Source organism: Ursus americanus, chromosome 4 (genome assembly GCF_024610735.1).
Source record: "Ursus americanus isolate L20-20 chromosome 4, mUrsAme1.1.p, whole genome shotgun sequence".
NCBI lineage: Eukaryota > Metazoa > Chordata > Mammalia > Carnivora > Ursidae > Ursus > Ursus americanus.
The window spans coordinates 45,178,012-45,195,804 of NC_142130.1; the positions used below are offsets into that span (position 1 = coordinate 45,178,012).

The following is a 17,793-nucleotide window of genomic DNA, read 5'->3' on the forward strand; positions in this document are numbered from 1 at the left end:
CAGTAGCTGGGATGAAAACTGTTAAGGTCCCCAACAATGTTCTTCTTCCATTTGAATCTACGTGTTTTTGAGAGGTAGCATTTTAGCTACCAAGTATCAAAATAAAAACCAAATATCAAAATATACTGAACATGGAATCAAACCTTTGAACCACTGAATCAAAAGTATAAAACCAAGATTTAAAAAAACAAATGAACAATCACATGGTTTGAGCTGGACCTTAAATATGGAAAAGGATGGAAAGGAAAGTTCAGGTAAAAGCAGCGCGGACATAATTATTCAGACATCAAAGCACATGGTATGGTAAAAAAAACAGAGTTAATAAATCTAGACATTAAGTAGGGTCCCTGTTAGATCCAGGCTCTGAACATCTAATGACTGCGAATATCTAAAGAAAAGCAGGTATGATGTGCCTTCCAACAGAAGATACCACCACTTAAGTAATTTTGCCCCCACCCCCCAAATTAAACCTTAACCTCATGGAAGTTTCTAGACCTGACAATTTACAGAAAATACAGAGGTACAACTGGCACAATCCAAACCAGGAAACTGGAGGACACACATGAAGCCATTTCCTCAACAAATAAATTATAAGGCAAAAATCAAGGGAGTAGCGAGTGCCTCATGGAGAACATATAGATTGAAAAATATCACAATATATGGGTCACATTTAGACATTAAATAAAACTGCATATTAATTTTTTGTGTAATAATAAATCTGTGGTTACTTTTCCTAAATGTTCCTTCTCTTTAGAACTACATGCTGATATGTTTACAGTGGTACTAATGGCAGGAGGGATTATGTGGGTAGGAGTTTAAATGGAACAAGATTGACCATGAACTGATAATAATTGAAGCAGGTACATGAAGGTTCATTTCATTATTCTATCCTACTTTTGTATAATTTCCCGTAATACAATGATTTTTAAAAAGGGAAGCCAGTCTTCTAGATCTAGTTACCTCTGGCTTTTAGATCAGACTGTCCCTTCAAGACTAGGTGTTTCCTGAGATATTTCTCATAAATGAAACTGTGTATTCAGATATCATATCTCTATAGAAATATTATACATGTAAGGAAATGGGGCCTTGAATTATTCTCTCAAGTTTTTAAGATTATATTTTAAAGTTATCCTACTAAACTCACTTTCACTCTGCTTCACCCATAGCACCACCCAGAACAGCAGCAGCAAAGGTAAGCGAACTAGGACAACCCAAAACTGAATCAAGTTTTATCCTCATAAATTGAAATGAACATGATAAAATAACTATCATCAAGGTTCAAGAAAATGATCCCTAAGGATATTTACAGCAAAAGCTTTTGTAAGCAAACCATCACTACTCAACTCAAAGTAGATAGGTACCAAAGAAAACAAAACAAAAACAAAAAAACTTGCAGCTTACTGGAATAGAAGAAAACAAATATTAAACAGAAAGCATTTTTTAGAACATAGAAAAGGTGATATGCCGTGTACACTATTCCAGAGATTCTTTCATGCATGAGCTTTCCATTGGTTGTAACAAGAGGGAAGCCAAGCTTAATCCTGTCAAACTGTATGTTATGTAAAAACAAAAGCAAACAAAAAACCTGCTGCTTGAAGATAAAGTTTAGGAAAACAAGTATAATTTTAAACACCAGAGACAGAAAACGGGGAGGTGATTACAGTTAGAAACAATGGCATTTATAATGAAAGCCATTATAATGTTTATAAGTGAAAAACACTAAATGCCAACTTACAAATATCTCGTGAAATATGTTCATCCAAATGAAAGCCAATATATATAATTTAACTTACATCAAATTCACAACAGCAAGAACATATTCAAAATTTGTTTTAACTGCTAAGACTAGAGAAACACATAATTCATGACTGTGGAGAATGTTATTCATAATGTGTATATAGGAAATAGGAGTTCAATGGTCAATCAAAAGGCATTCTATAATGGCTAACCTACAAACTAAGATGCTCTCTCAAACTTTACCTGTATCCTTAACCCGATATAGTCTTATTTGGGAAAAGAAATAAAACAGATTTCAAATTCCCACAAAAACTTAATTAAAATATAAGAAACTACGTTATACACACAACACACAAACACACACACACACACACCACTGATCAAATAACATAAAGAGGACAAAGAAGGTAATACAGAGACATAGGCTTGTTATAGAAATATGCCTCTAGAGAATTTTTTAAAAACTTTTATTTAAAGATTTGTTGCATGGCTATTAGGGCTACCACCTGATAAATAACTCGGTAAAAAATACCACTGGTACAAATTAAAGTTAAATCCAAACCCAATACACCAAAAATTTGAGAAAGGAGCTTCTTATGGATGATACATTTCCAATTAACAAGTAAACAGAAAGAACAATTAAATCTGCATATCATTCCTCTATTAGAATTAAAAATTCAATATGCGTACCATTTCTTCCTTTCTTATATTTTACACTGATTACTTCCACACATTCATAACTTGTTCATATACTTTTAGTCTTTACCAGAAACAAAATCAAACTAAAATCAGATGTTTTCACATATAAAATTGTTATATTTATCTCAATTTTTAGCACTTATACATTATACTTCCTACAAGCCCTTCTGCTACACATTTAGCTAGGGTTATCTTTAGAAAACGTTCCTATATATGGCTATCAGAAGCAATACTTACTACTGAAAAACCTTAATGGTTTCTTTAAATGTTAGACTTCTCAAATAGAAACCTTTTAGGCACATGGTAAAATACTAAATATTTCAACTATAATGTATTCCTCAAATGTCACTTTTAAAGTTAACCCCTAGCCTATTAAAGTTTTAATGTATTTTAATAAAAATGGCAGGAAAAAATAAAAGTTGCTTTCATCATCCCTGCATTACTGAAATATTTTAACCAGTGTGAAAGAAAACCCTAAAGTGAATACAAAAATGAAAAGCCAGTTCAAAGAATAAAGAAACAAAAATAAACATGGTCAAAATAAAGTAAAACATTCTTCCACCTTTTCCAGAAAAAGAGAAGCATTTTCATATGTACCTATCGATTAGCTGTGTACATCACTGATATTAGAAAATTAATTTAACAAAAATGTTAAATGAATATTCATGTTCACAAATAAGTTTCTATGTACAGTAAACAAAGTTCTAATAAACAGCAGTGCAATGCTTCAAAAAGTCTTAACTAGTTTCAGATCCTTACAATTTTGAAATCTTTTAGTTTGCCAAATGATTTAAAGATACAGAATGTATCACTCAGTTGTGGTTTTCCATGTCACCCTCTCCTGTCAAAACAAACAAACAAAAACAAAAAAGCCCACCGTAAACACATAATGGCCACAATATAAAGGAAGGTCTTAATCACTAAGTATTTGTATTTTTGAAATGCAGTTCTTAAAACATATTGCTCATTTCCTTCGGATAATACTCAAGTTGAGATTTATATAGTGATTATCCTGCTCAGATTCACATAGCATTTCAAACCACTGTTCTAAAGATGAAATTGTGAACAAAAAAGCCACAAATTCACATCTTCCACGGCAAGAATTTTAGATCCATTTTTCTTGTGGCCACATCAGTGCTGGTATTTAAATTAAAACATAAAGTCCACTTCAATCACAGGGTATTACCAATAAAAGTTTTCTTTCCAACGACTTGGACCAAAGAGTCTTAATATTTGTGTATCAGTGGTTAATTAGATTAAAGCCAGGTATTTTTAACAATGTATCAGTGAGCTTACCTGTATCCTTAGCTGATATTATAGTTTTAGAAAAAGCGTGTGAATGTTTGGGAAGAGACATAAAACAGTTTCCTAAAATCCACAAAATATTGCTAATTCAAAGAAAGGAAACTTATGTTGTAATCCTTTAGAATAAGGCCTTGACTACTTGCAAAATTCTATGAACATGTTAGAACTTTGCCTTATAAAACATTCCTTTAGATTTGATGAGAATCATCAGGATTTGGGTGGTTGGAGGGTAAAAAAAAAAAAAAAAAAAACCTACTTTTCCTTTTTATTAACAAAATAATTTATTTACGATTTTCCTACTAACTTCCACTTCAATTCCCTGGCAAAACACCTAAGGCAATTCTACACAGTTCTTTTTCAAATGAATCATCAACAGAAAAAACATATTCTTTGGGCTTCAAAATAGTTGTCATTATTACAATTTTATAGGACTCCACTGTAGAAGCAATTTAATTACCTCACAAAGAAGATCCACATTTGAAGATTTAGATAACATTTCTTTTTCAAAAGATACATGATTTCTGGAAAGAATATACTTAATGAATTATGCAAAAAACAAAAACAAAACAAAAAACCTTATGATGTTTCCAGTTTTAATTGGAAAAACAAAAATCTTGAAACAAATACATACATTTAGGAAGAAAAGGGTGATGGTTTGCCAATAACCATCAGCAAGTGTTAGTGACTGGTTCTATAATCTGATTTTTCTCATTAAACCTCAAATTTACAAGTTTATTCTAATTTTTCTATATATTTACCCGTTTGAACAACATCACTATTAGATGACTAAAACAAGATGGACTAAAAAATTCTTCGTATAGATTCTTGGCTGACATGTCTCATTTCTGAAAACCAGTACTCCGATGTTAGTTTACCCATGTTGTTCCATATCCTGAAATGCCCTCTCTGAACTATATTTAAGTGCGTACCATCTTTTCATTATTATTCTTATATTTAGGATATAAAGCATTCAAACAAAACTATGCCACTTAACATACCAAAATCCATGTTCATACAACATTTAAGAATTGTCCTCCAGAGATGAGAAAAATTGTAATAATTATGTTTAAAAGGCATGTTTTTATTATAACTCTCATACGTGTTTTGGACAAAAAATACTGACCAGCTAATTATGCTCTTCCACACATCATGTTCACTGAGTTTACTACCACAGTTTTAGTGCAACAAAATATCTTTGAAAAGCCACTCTACAGTAATTATGGCAAGGCTCATTAAAATGCAGAGGTAAAGATTCCATTTGTATAGAAACTTAGAAAATAATGTTTGAAAAGGAAAGGTGTTTCATCAGGCTGAATATTTTTTTGTATACTAAAAATATATATAAACATTTCTTGAATTAGTTTTATAGTCAATTTTGATGTAGTATCATTTAGTGGTGATAAATTTTGAGAGGTATATGTTTAACAAACATTATACTTGAGATTATAGTCTTAGGTAAACATTTAATACACAATGCCAAGGTAGTTTCCTTTTTTTTTTTCTTTTTAATTTTTGTACCAAAAAAGTCATACATTTAATGTTGACATTTCTTCTTACCTGTGTGCCTCAGACCAATAAAGTACTCTGCATTAAAATTTAAATCTTGAGACAGTAGTACAGCATTGAAAAAAAAATTGTAAAGCAGCTCAGATACATTGAACCCAGATTTTACATTTTCATCTGTCAAATTAGAATATAAAAAGTAAGCTTGAAAATCAAGTTGAAAAAGCTTATTCTTCCTCAAGAAAAAGTATGAACAATCTGAAAATGATCAACTAGTATGAATGAAACATTTACATAGGTTAAGTCACATTTAGTGGTTGCTAAACATACCACTCCCTCCTGGAAATTACCGAACCATCTACGTGTGAAACTAAGTCATCTTCATTGTCATCATAATGTTCATCGCTGACGAACTTCATTCCCATTTTTAGATCTTCATAATAATCCATTGGTCTTTCAAACCTACTGAGATTTTCTACATTGTTCCACTGCGTTTTTTCAGGCTCTTCTAAATAGTCTTTCCGTATTAGATTGTTCACTGGATTTTTGTTTTCTTTTTTCACACTGTCTGGGTAAGAATCAAGCTCATCTTGTTGAAGAACATCTATTTGTGATTCTTTTTGCATATCTGATGGTGGAATGTAGTTCTTGGCAAAGTAGTCTCCACGAAACGTCCGTCTTCTCCTATAGCAGAATATTCCAGCCAAAACACTTACAAGTACTATGAAGAGAGCCCCACCCACTACACTAGCAATGATTGTGCCAATTGTGTCATCCTTAATTGTTGCCAAAGTTGACAATGGGAAGGGCAATTTTTTTGGTTCTGTTGCTAGATCCTCGATGTCAGCAGTTGAGGGATGCCACTGAATTGTAGGCTGAAGGGTGGTAGTAGTAGGAGGATCTAATGGAAACAGTAAAGATAGACAAGACACAGAAAGGCAAAGGATGTCAATGCAGGCTGATTCGGCAGCACGTTGAAAAGACAGCATAGTTAATGAATATATATTCATAGTAACAATAGTTTTTCATTCTTAAGATCAGACTGTAGTTGTACTTATGAATTTTTAAAAAATAACACAACTGACATTTAGCCAGTTACCAATCAAATAAAAGGAATGAAAAATTACCTATGCTATAAATCCTAAATTATTCTATTCCAAGTTTAAGCCTGGTATTGTACTTCGAGGAATACTTTTTTTTTTTTTAATAAAAAGCATTACTTGTATGTCCTATATACAGCTGGCTTAAGAATTATTATACAAAAAGATTAAGTAATCCAAAGGTACATTTTCTTAGCCAGAAGAACAAAGAAATAAAATGAAAGAAAAAAAAATTAAAGTATGTTTTCTTAATATCCATCTTTACCTAATTTCATTTACTTTTATAAGATCTGAACTTATCTTTAAAAGAATGAAAAACTATAGATTCTTGTTAAGTGGCCATAGTATAAGCTGTTGGTTTAATAATTCTCTCAAAAATATTTTCCTTAAGTAAAGAGAACTCTTCAATTTTTAGAAAGGACATATGTAGTACATACCATTATTTAGTAATTTAAAAATAAAAAGCATATGTTTAAACTGTGTTAGCCAAATGGGCTATATTATCAAATGAGACTGACAGAAAAAGACAAAGTAAAACCATGTTATCAAGTGTTATAAAAATGTCATTGCCATGTCTATATCCCATGGGTTAAGATATCTGAACTTTTAGGAAATTGAAGAATTGCAACCATATCTGCAAAATTTAGTGTCACATTGCTTTAGTATGGAGTCTCAAAGAGTAGCTAATATTTTAGAGAGAACATTCTAATAATACTTAAATATTAGATGCAAATGATCCTGTGTATTGCTATTAGATTACAAAGTAAATAGCCATTAATATTAAAAAGCAACTAAACATAAATAGTAAAAATTAAAGATTGGTTAATTATCAATTAAGTGATATTTGTAGGTCATGTTACACAAAACTCCAGAGTTTGAAGAAAGGATGAGTTAAAAAATCTTGAATTTCTTCTTTGATAAAAATAAATGACCCGAATGGTAATCTCCTATAATTAATTTTCAAATGAGTGGTACTGATAGAGCTTTTAAAAAATGATTGTTAGAAAAATACTAAATCTACATGGGGTAAGTTATTCTAAAATTACAAGCTAAAGAAAAATACTTACTTAAACAGGTTTCATCACGGAATGCCATATGTACAGAATGTGGTAAAAATTTAGCAAGTACAATATAAAATTTAACAAGTACAGTATAACTAATTTCCTATGAATTTAAACCAATAGAACAGGCAATCCTGCCAAGTACTTTGAAGTGAGTATTAGTTATCATATTATATGTAAGCGAATCAAGAAGAGTTTTAATTTGTAAGAACATATTATTCACTAGCTGAACAAATTCAATCTTAAAAATCATTGTGGAATTGTAGGATCATTTCTAGTATAAAAGTAGTAAAGCCTATCATATAATGCAACTTCAGAGAACCAGGATATTAAAGAAATAAATTAAAAATTAATCATCTGTAAGACAACTCATGTATTTTCTGAGGTGGTAGGACTAATGGAAAAGTCAAATTTTAAATATTAAATGTCATCTTTACAATGATTTCCAAAGAAAAAAACATTACAATAAACTGGCATCGGCATGTTCAAGCATAAGTACAAATCACCTAAATAATTATTTGTAATTCACACATTTTTGCGCATGTAAGGTTTTAAAACTTTTTGATAGCTCTTAATGAAATGTTATTTTTCTCAGAACAGTGTATGCGCCTGAACTCTCACCAAGTATAAGATATATAACTCATTATTTTTACCAAGTATCCCTTAAAAAAAAAAAAAACACACTGGTATTTTTTATTTCTACTTGCAATGTTCTTTATGTAAACACGGATGGCCACTAATTAGCTGAGATTTAACACAATACAGCTTTCAGAAAATCTAACTTAAAAAAAAGAGAGTAACCAAAAAAACAAAACAAAACAAAAAAACAAACGAACAAACCCTATCTTAAAATCTTTTTTGTCAGTGGTTCTAGAAATTCTTTAACCTGCCATCCCCTCCTCCACAAAATAAAGACAGCATACCCTCACTATTAATATGATTCCATGAAAGAGGGACTATTGTTAATTATTTTGTATTTTAAGCAATGGACATATATATGACAATGCACACAAGACATTTATTCATGTTTTCGAATTCTTGCCCTGCTCCAAGATAATTACACTGAGAGTTAGAATTTGCATAAGGAGTCAAAAGGGCTATTTTGTAATCACTGATAGCTACTTATTTATCGTAATTTAAAATCCTTCCCCACAGCTTTCCTTATTTCATTTTTTTTTATTTATTTGCAGAATGTGTGATAAATGAGTATATAACAAATATAATGAACTAGTAGAGACTGTGAGTTTTCTACAACCAAAAGAAGAATTTTTTTTTTTCAAATTAATGAGTTCTGACAAACAGGAAACAAATAGCCCAGTAAGGCTTCTGTAGCTAGAAAGTGTATTTTAGCCTAATATATTAAAAAAATTAAATGAATTAATTGATTTTTTCTTTTACAATTTATATGCATTGTTTACATAACCAAAATCTATGAATTTTAAAGACTGCTAATTATGTGTGGATTCCTATGCCAGATATTATACCTAATTCCTAAAATCAATAGGATTCAAAATTCAAGATTTGCATAGGAATATACTTTGAGTTTTAGGCATGGGAGAACTTACATGATATATAAAAATTTGTTCCTCTACTCTCAAAGAAAAGTACAAAATATCAGGGAAAAGCACATCAAGATCAACTAGAAAAACACAATTTGCCGCAGTCGTTTGGACAAAGATTCACTATACCTCCATGAGGAATAACTGAAGTTGCATATTGCAATCTTGGATCAATCACCTTTTGTCCAAAATCTTACACTTACTGATGTGGAAAAAATGTAGAGTAAAATTATAATTTCCCTCAAACAGAGCTGCTAACTCTACTCTGTTCTGAGTAGATCTTTTAGTCTCCAGTCACAAGATGCATTTGTTTTAGAAATAATTTAAAGTATCATTTCCTAAATTTTTACATATCAATTTTAATAGAGGTAAAAAATTTTTTTCTAGAGGAAAAAGGGTACATATAATTTACAATAAAAAAGATCAACAGCTTGATTGTTTACTCTGTGTGAATTATGGCCTTTTATTCTGATAAAAGCCTATTAGGATTTACTTGTCACTTTGGAAAGGCAGTATTATATCTAGGACATTTAACGTCCTCCAAGAAGCTCTCAGTGGCGATAACTAAAGTCAACGTAGTGTACTGTATTTAATATTAAAGACACTGGATAGAAAGGTAAAGTTTAATTCTAATGATTAAAGAAAATCATCTCATAAAATGCTATCTTTCTGAAGTACTTAACTGATTTTTCATATTTACTCAAAATTTTATTTCCTCTCTTTTAGGACTTAGTGGAGGTTGATCAATAGATGTGTGAAGTTTATCACCAGTGTTATGTTATTCCCTTGTCAAAGAAAATAAAACTATATAAAAGCACATTCTGGATTTTTAATTCTTTTCTGATTGTTTTCTTCTCAAATTTTTTCATTCATGCAAGAAAGTTTACTGAACACCTATCACATGCCAAACGTGATTAAAGCAGATGAAAGGACTTATGTTCCAGTAGAAACAGAAAAGCATATAAATAAAATATGTAGATGTTATGTGGCAATAAATACTGTAGAGAAAAATAAGGCAGAGAAGGAGACAGAGAAAGGAATAAAAGGGGTGAGAAAAGAGAAGTTTCAATTTTTAATTTTAATTATAGTCATGAAGGTGAAACTTGAGCAAAGACCTAAAGAAAATGAGGGAAAGAGCTATAAGGATGTCTGAAGAGCTTTCCAGCTGGAGAAACAAGTCAAGGACTCTGAGGTAGCAACGTTCTTGCTGTGTTCAAAGAACAGCAAGGAAGCCGGCAACAAGGCCAAGTGAGCAAGGGATATAGTAAGAGAGGAGGTCATCTAGGATCAGAGCATGTATAGACCCTTGTAAGACATAGCAAGATTTGGTTTTCATTGGGGGTCAAATGAGAAGTGCGTGAAAAGTTTACAGGGAAGAAGTGACATGATCTGACATGCCCTTCACAAGGATCATTCTGGCTGCTCTTTTGAGGATAGATTAAACGTAGGAAGATTAAACGGCTGTTTTAATAATGAAGTAAGGGTTGCTGATGGCTTGGGTCAGACTACTCACAGCAGAAGTGGAAAAATAGTAAGGTTCTTAATGGAAGAGCTGCCATGGATTTGCTGATGGACTGGATGGGGTATGAGATAACAACAACTGAAATCAAGAATAAGCATCAAGGATTAAACCCTGAGCAAACAGAAGGATGATAGTTATCAATCACAGAAAGGAGGGAAACTGTTAGAAGAAGAGGTATGGTGGCAGGGGGCAGAAGAAAAATCAGGACCTAAATTTTGAATGTTAAGCCATGAATGCTTATTATACCTCTACACAGAGTTAGTGATTTTAACAGACAGTTGGACACATAAGTTGAAAGAACTGGGAAATGGATTCAGAATGCCAAAAGATATAATAAATTTAGGATATCATCAACAGAATCAGTATATACAAGAATGTCCAAATTGAGCCTCAATATTTAAATGATTACATAATAACACATTGAGCCTGCGATTTACAAGTAATACCCCACACCAAATTTTGTACAACAGAAACAAAAAATAAATAGTCCTTAGATAACTACATTCTAAATATGCATTCCCTGCGGCTTTAAGATCCAAGAAAAAGAAGAGAAGAGAAGAGAAGAGAAGAGAAGAGAAGAGAAGAGAAGAGAAGAGAAAAGGGAAAGAAAGAAGGAAGGAAGGAAGGGAGAGACAGACAGACAGAAGAAAAACCTTTAAGGGAAGAAAGGGAGAAGAATAAACTAATATTTAATCTCATTCTGATTTCACCAAAGCACTGCTACTGGCAGAAAGGGCCAGCTAGGGATGTACACAGCTCTAAGCTTCTTGTGAGATTCATGCAAAAATATATTTGTATCATCCCTATCATGTGCCACGCACTAAGTGATGCGTATTCAATGGTAAATGAAGCAACCACAAACTGCTTAAATATGAGGACGGACAGATAATAAGTACACAAGGTAAGTATACAACTACAAATTGTGGGAAATGCCATGAGAAAACAGTATGGGGGACTGTTCTTAGATTGAGTGATCATACAAAGACAAAGAATATAACATTAAAGCCAGCTTAAAATTTCTCTAAAAATCTAACTATTCGAGTTTACATAATTACATAATTGCCATACAAACCTGCTTTCCTCAAGGTTCTCTTCCTTTTTCCTTTAATTTTCCATTGTTTAGACATGAAGATTGCTATCTTCTTGTAGTAAGTAGATGCTCAAAATATTTTGTATAATTTTTATAAATGAGCATTACATTGATAATTTATAGCCACACCCATGAAAAAAATGTATTTTTAGCTCTAACTGTATTTTGTGAGTACCCGAATTTATATACTCAAATTAACAAGAACATTCATAGCAAAACAACTGGAATGTGAAAAACCTAAGTTCTTAGTGACTTAAGGACTGACAATAAGAAAAATCTTAAATTTTATTTCATTAGAAAGTTTTCACTAGCATTCCTACTTCACTCTCAGTAACTCAGTATGATATAGTTCCACACTGAGTGACTGACTACGTTATTTAATAAGCCAGGTGGTCATCAAAGTCAATATCCCATTTTATTTATGAGACACCTGTATCCTGAATAGTCACCAAAAAAAACAAACAAACCAACCCAGTGTTTGTTCTCAGGTATAAAAATGAGAGGACTTAGAAAAGTACACACTACCTATAAAAGGAATACTTAATACTATGTAACTGAAAAATTAACTATAAGCAAAGATCTTAAAATGTATATAAGCTTGCTGCATAGACATTCTGACATTTCTTTAAGTAAAGCCACTTTACATATGTGGTTCAGGTAGGGCTACTCTATTATATTTCTTTTTGATTATTTGGAAAACCTCACACTGAGAAATCTGCATATTAGCAAATACAAATTACCAACTACAACATAGTGTTATTAATACTGTCGTTACAGGAATAATTTAAGTAACTCATTTTGCGAGTAGATAGTAGCTTACCTGAAATGTAGATGACCTTTTGATCACTTCTTTGACCAAGCGAATTGGTTACTTTACAGACATAAACACCAGAATAATTGAAAGTCAATGGATGGACAAAATGAAGAGTATTGTCTGAAGCCAATAAACCATCAGGCCACTGTCCATCCAACCTATATTTTAAAAAGCATGAAATTATTTTAAGTATCTTCAGACTTTATTCACTGACAGCTATTAAAATAAGATATTACACTTTTGAGATGTTAGTGAAAGAACTGGCATTCTTTAGGTAAAATTCACTATGAAATGGAAATATATAAGATATGAATTTTATTTCAATAAAAATGAACTAATTGATAAAATCCATTAAGAATACCCTTTCTTTCAAAATAGCAATTGACATAAGTACAAGTAGGCCAACATATTAGAATGGAAGGGAAGGAAAGAAAAAAAATTAGGTGATTTTAAAGAATTATATTCAGAAAACTGGAACATTAGAAAAATATATTATTTGAAGACCTACAGTATCAAAAGAATTAAAAATAATTCTCAGTGAATAGATCTATTCATATCTATAAATTTCTTAAGAACTTTAAGATAAAAGCCATTTAAGTGCATGATAATGTTTTAGCACCTTTTGTAACATATATAAAGAGCATCAGTTCATACTGAGCAAATCTGTACTGTGCCCCATTCAAAAACGGTTAGTTTCTAAAGCATCAAAAACCGTCTTCTTATAAAATAATCTCACTTGTAAAGTGGGCATCTGTGACAGTAAAAACCAAGGTACCATTCTGCATCAATAACTTCTTAAAAATGGTGTCTATACTAATTTGGCTAAGAGGTCCTATCTAGTGTATACATTACTATAAACCACAATAGGAATAAAATCCCACTATGACATAAACTCTAAAGCCATTCACTGCAATGGAACTAAGTATACTGTTATACATCATACTGCCAACCTTAGAGTAGTAAAAACACACCAAGAGGTATTTATTTTGAAATTATTTTTAAAGCCCGTGAGTTATTTTTTAGGAGAACAAAAAGTCAAGTAAACCAGGTGCTCAACTTTTACGGTCTAAGCTAGGCAGATTTTCAAAAGGTTCATTTATTCATTCACTCAGCCATCCATTATTTGCCAGGAGCTTAATATTAACCATACTCTGCTCTGCTGGTGTTGCTGAGATACAGAAGTAAATAAGATATTGTTTTTCCTTTCAATGACCTACGTACACAGAAGGCTGACAACTAATTACGAAGAGAATAAGAACAAAAAATAACAAAAAGGTAGAAAGAAACAAAACCAACACTGGACAATAGGAGGAATGATTTTGTTCTGCAAATCCAATGGTAAATAGGAAAAATAGTCAATAAAATCTTTTACAGTGCAGGAACTTTAATTTAGCATTGAAGAAAATAGGTAATATTCTTATATGGTTTAAAAAAACAAAAACACCTAACCTTCTTCTACAAAAACTTTGAAAAGAACATTTGTACAAGCACCAACTTTCAAAAGGTGAACTTCTAGGAGGATGAGAATGAATATGGAGTATATAAATGCCAATTATCTCTCTGCACTTTGAGACCCAAATTCTAATCCCTTTAATTATGAGAAATATATAAATGGCTTATAATCCTTTAAAGTTGCTTATTCAAATAACCCACAGTCAGAAAAACCTAAATATCACATTAAGCTCACAGCAAATGATATGCTAAGCACATTCTATACTCCATTTTACCTATGTTACCTGGTTTATATTCATTGTCTCTACCCTCACAACTCTATAATGTACTATTATCAGTGAGGAAACAAAGGATTAGAGACGTTAGATGTCTTACCCAAAAAGACATCTCCAAGTACAGATACTAGGAAGGGAACTTGGAATTTTATGACTTTTAGAAATAACCTATCACACATCTTAACCAATGACTGCTTCCCACTTTTAAGAAAATATAAATGAAAAAAATAAAAACCCTTCTCTACTTTAAAAACTGTATCTTTGCTTAAAGACAACAGATTGACCAAATATCACGGTTTCCTTACTCCACAAAATCCCACCTAAAACAAGAGTAAAGGAATTAAGGCTATTAAAAACCCACAAGGAGGCAGAATTCATGAGACAAGATGTTCCAACAAACTTTTAGAAGACAGAAAACAGATGGAGGAAACAATATATGCTTTGAGCCACTGTTTCTCAATCAGAGTGATTGTGTCTCCAGGGGACAACTGGCCAGTCTGGAGACATTTTTGGTTTTCACAATAGGGTATGAGGCCAGGGATGCCGCTAAACACCCTGCAACCCACAGGATGGCCTCCCACAACAAAGCTGTATCCAGCTCAACATGTCAACAGCACTAAGGATGAAAAGCTCCCCTTTGGGCTGAAGAAGTGCTTCCACGAGGCATATGAATGGGAACGCAGCCAATGTGGTCCAAGGAACCCAAGACTTGGAGTCTGACTCACTGCACTACTACAGAAGGCCAGAGTGAAGCAGAGGGCTACAATTACGGACATTAGTTGAAAGTTGAAAAAATAGACTCCTCTCAACTCTGTGCAGATAGTGGGCATTTATGTTTTAAAAACAAGAATGAAGCTGAATTCAATAAATAAACTGAATGGCCACCAAAAAAGACTTCCAGTCTTCCTGAGTGACATCTGAAGCTTCCCCGGGTAAATAACACTCTACCTGATCACTCTAAATGGTATCTACTAATGAGTAATCCCCACCCAAAGACAGAGTTTCCACTCAGAATTTTAATACATTTTAATATTTTAATGCATCACTGTGAAATGACTGGACAACTGAGAAAATTAAAGAATATCTACAAAATGAAAACCAAACAAAAAACAGAGGAAGAAAAGAAGAGACAATAAAGTAAGAAGCAGTAAAAACTCTCTGAAGGGAAATAACTTTAGTATTGTGCCCTAGGAAGAAACAAGACATTACATCCATAAAATAAGAAAAAAATGCTATGAAATGAAAGAGAAATAAGAAAATGCTCTTAGAAATTAAAAGTATGGGGGCCCCTGGGTGGCTCAATCAGTTAAGTTGTCAGCTCTGGATTTCAGCTCAGACCATGATCTCCGTGTCCAGGGATCAGGCTCTGTGGGAGTCTGCTTGATGATTTTCTCTCCTCTCTCCCTACACCTCTCCTCCTGCCCTCCCCCCCAAGTAAATTCTTAAAAAAAAAAAAAAAAAGAAATTAAAAATATGCCTCCAAAATGTTTTAAATCAATTAAATCAATGGGGAAAAAAAAAACAAGGAAATTTCCTAGGAAAAACAAAACAAAAACTGTTTGAAAAATAAGAAAGGACGTTTAGTATATAATAAATAGGAGGTCTAGTAACAGCAAATTTAAAAAAGGGAAATGATTTTTTAAAAAATGACAGAATTATACACAGTTGATAGATACAAGTCTCAAGAGTAAAGGGAGGCCCCAAATACTGAGAAATACAAATGAAAACCTTAGTATAACAGTTTGAAATTTCACTGATAAAGAGAATTAAGGATATTCTTTGAGGCTAAGAATTATTAGCCTCAGGGAAAACAAAGATCTTAGACAAAAAAAACCCCCAGAATTCCAGTATACTACTGTGAGTAAATAATATTTACCTGTCATGGGGAGGCAAACAATGATTACAGAGTTTAACTATAAGTGGCTTAATTTCATTGGAACTTGTGAAGGGAGGAATATGTATACGGGTACCTTTATGTGTGAAGGGGTAGATATAAAATTAAATTTTCATCTGTCACTATAAGAGGTCAATAGATAGTATTAAGAAGTAGCAATTTAAGACCAAAGACGGTAACTACCAGAAGGAATTGCTAAATGGCTAAAAAGTAGCCTTTGAGGACCAGAACTGCATGGGTAGGAAGGTAGGGGAGGGGTGGAACAGGAGACCACTCAGAAACCCTTCATTTAATTTTCAGCCATTACTACCATCATGTACTACACTGATTAAAAAAAAAAAAAAAAAACTTTAAATATGCATTTAAGAATACTTTTCATTTTTAAATAATTTCCCTTTAGAAGTATCTGACATTATTACCTGCTCCACACAGATTTGAAGGGTGGTGGATTTGCATCAGCATTACACTTGAGATTAACACCTTTTCTTCCTACAAACCAATTCCCATCATAGCCTGTTACTGAAACTTCTGGCGCATCTATAAAATAAATGCATAACCGTACAAATTATCTTTTGTTAATGATAAATGCAATATATAATGACAAACATTACTATAATGACTAAACTTTAGAAGAACAGAAATCATTTTTCCTTCTGTCAATATACATAACCAGTGTGGAAGACAGTAGTTAATAAATATTAGTTGACTGAAAGAATGAGTGCATGAATGGACAATGAGTACCCAAACACTAGGCAACTATAGCATGTACAGTTCTAGTTATTATGGACACTGAATATAAGGATATTCACAAACATATAATCACCAAGAACAAAATATAAGAGTCCTATTATGAGAAGCACAGATTTATGAACAAAGGAAATACATTATACTACTTAATTTGATGAGATGCCAAGTCACCATATAAAACTGTCTTTAAAGAAATGTTCAATCTGAAAGAAAATATCTCCTGAGAGATACAAAGTCAATTACAGAGATTAGATTCCCTGTATTACAATTAATTAATATTCTACGGGTAGGTAGAGATGTGACACAAACTTTCTAAGGCTATAATTACAACTAAAGTAAGTTATCTGTAGCCTCAACTGCTGTAAAACATTATATTTTATCCATTCAATGCACCCAGATGTCTTTGGTATATGTGTAATATAGTTAGTTAAATGAGCAAGTGTCCATATCTACCAGCAATATAAATTTATGCATTTAAACCATACAATCCAATTCAAATCATTCATTCAACCATCCTATTGTTTAACTCCTAGTAAGTGGCAGGCACTGTTGCAGGTATTTAGTGTACATATAGACTCTGTATTTATAAAATTTATTTTCTAAGAGCTTTTAGTAAGGAAGAGAATATTTTAAAAGTATTAAACTAAAACCTGTTTTGAGAACCAAGAAAGAAAAGAATAGGATGATATAGAGAAGGTAAGAAGGGCCTAATTTAGACTGGGGATGAGGTTGAGGAAGGTCATGAAAGCTTCCCTAAGGAAATGTCACTTATGCATGATACAGGGACCCTCCTGTGAGTTACACAGTAAACTAGATAAATCCTATATGACCAGATGGGAAGTTAGAGAGAGACCTGGTCAGTTTAATTCTGTCAGGGAAGATTATCTAGTATCAAGCAAGGTTTACAAAGAAGAGTAGTAAAAAATTAAACTTGCACTAAGGTACAATTAATTACCTTAGTAATTTTAAGAAATGCCCGCCTCATAAATACCAAGAATTAACAAACACTATTGTAACTGGTGCTAAAAAATGTTG

General features: G+C 32.2%; 1 protein-coding gene across 2 annotated transcripts in view; it reads right to left on the reverse strand.

The window, feature by feature from the left end:
* NECTIN3 (nectin cell adhesion molecule 3) overlaps window positions 1-17,793 on the reverse strand; it is a 124,366-nt gene that overhangs the window by 54,254 nt on the left and 52,319 nt on the right. The window contains exons 4-6 of one of the 2 annotated variants that reach the window (XM_045785235.2): window positions 16,431-16,548; window positions 12,397-12,548; window positions 2,186-6,145 (exon numbers count right to left, since the gene is read on the reverse strand). In XM_045785235.2, coding sequence (XP_045641191.2) covers window positions 5,565-6,145; window positions 12,397-12,548; window positions 16,431-16,548 — 851 coding nt within the window. In that variant the 3' untranslated portion in view covers window positions 2,186-5,564. Of the gene's footprint in view, window positions 1-2,185; window positions 6,146-12,396; window positions 12,549-16,430; window positions 16,549-17,793 lie in introns of those variants that run through there. The other variant, XM_045785237.2, reaches the window with a different exon arrangement.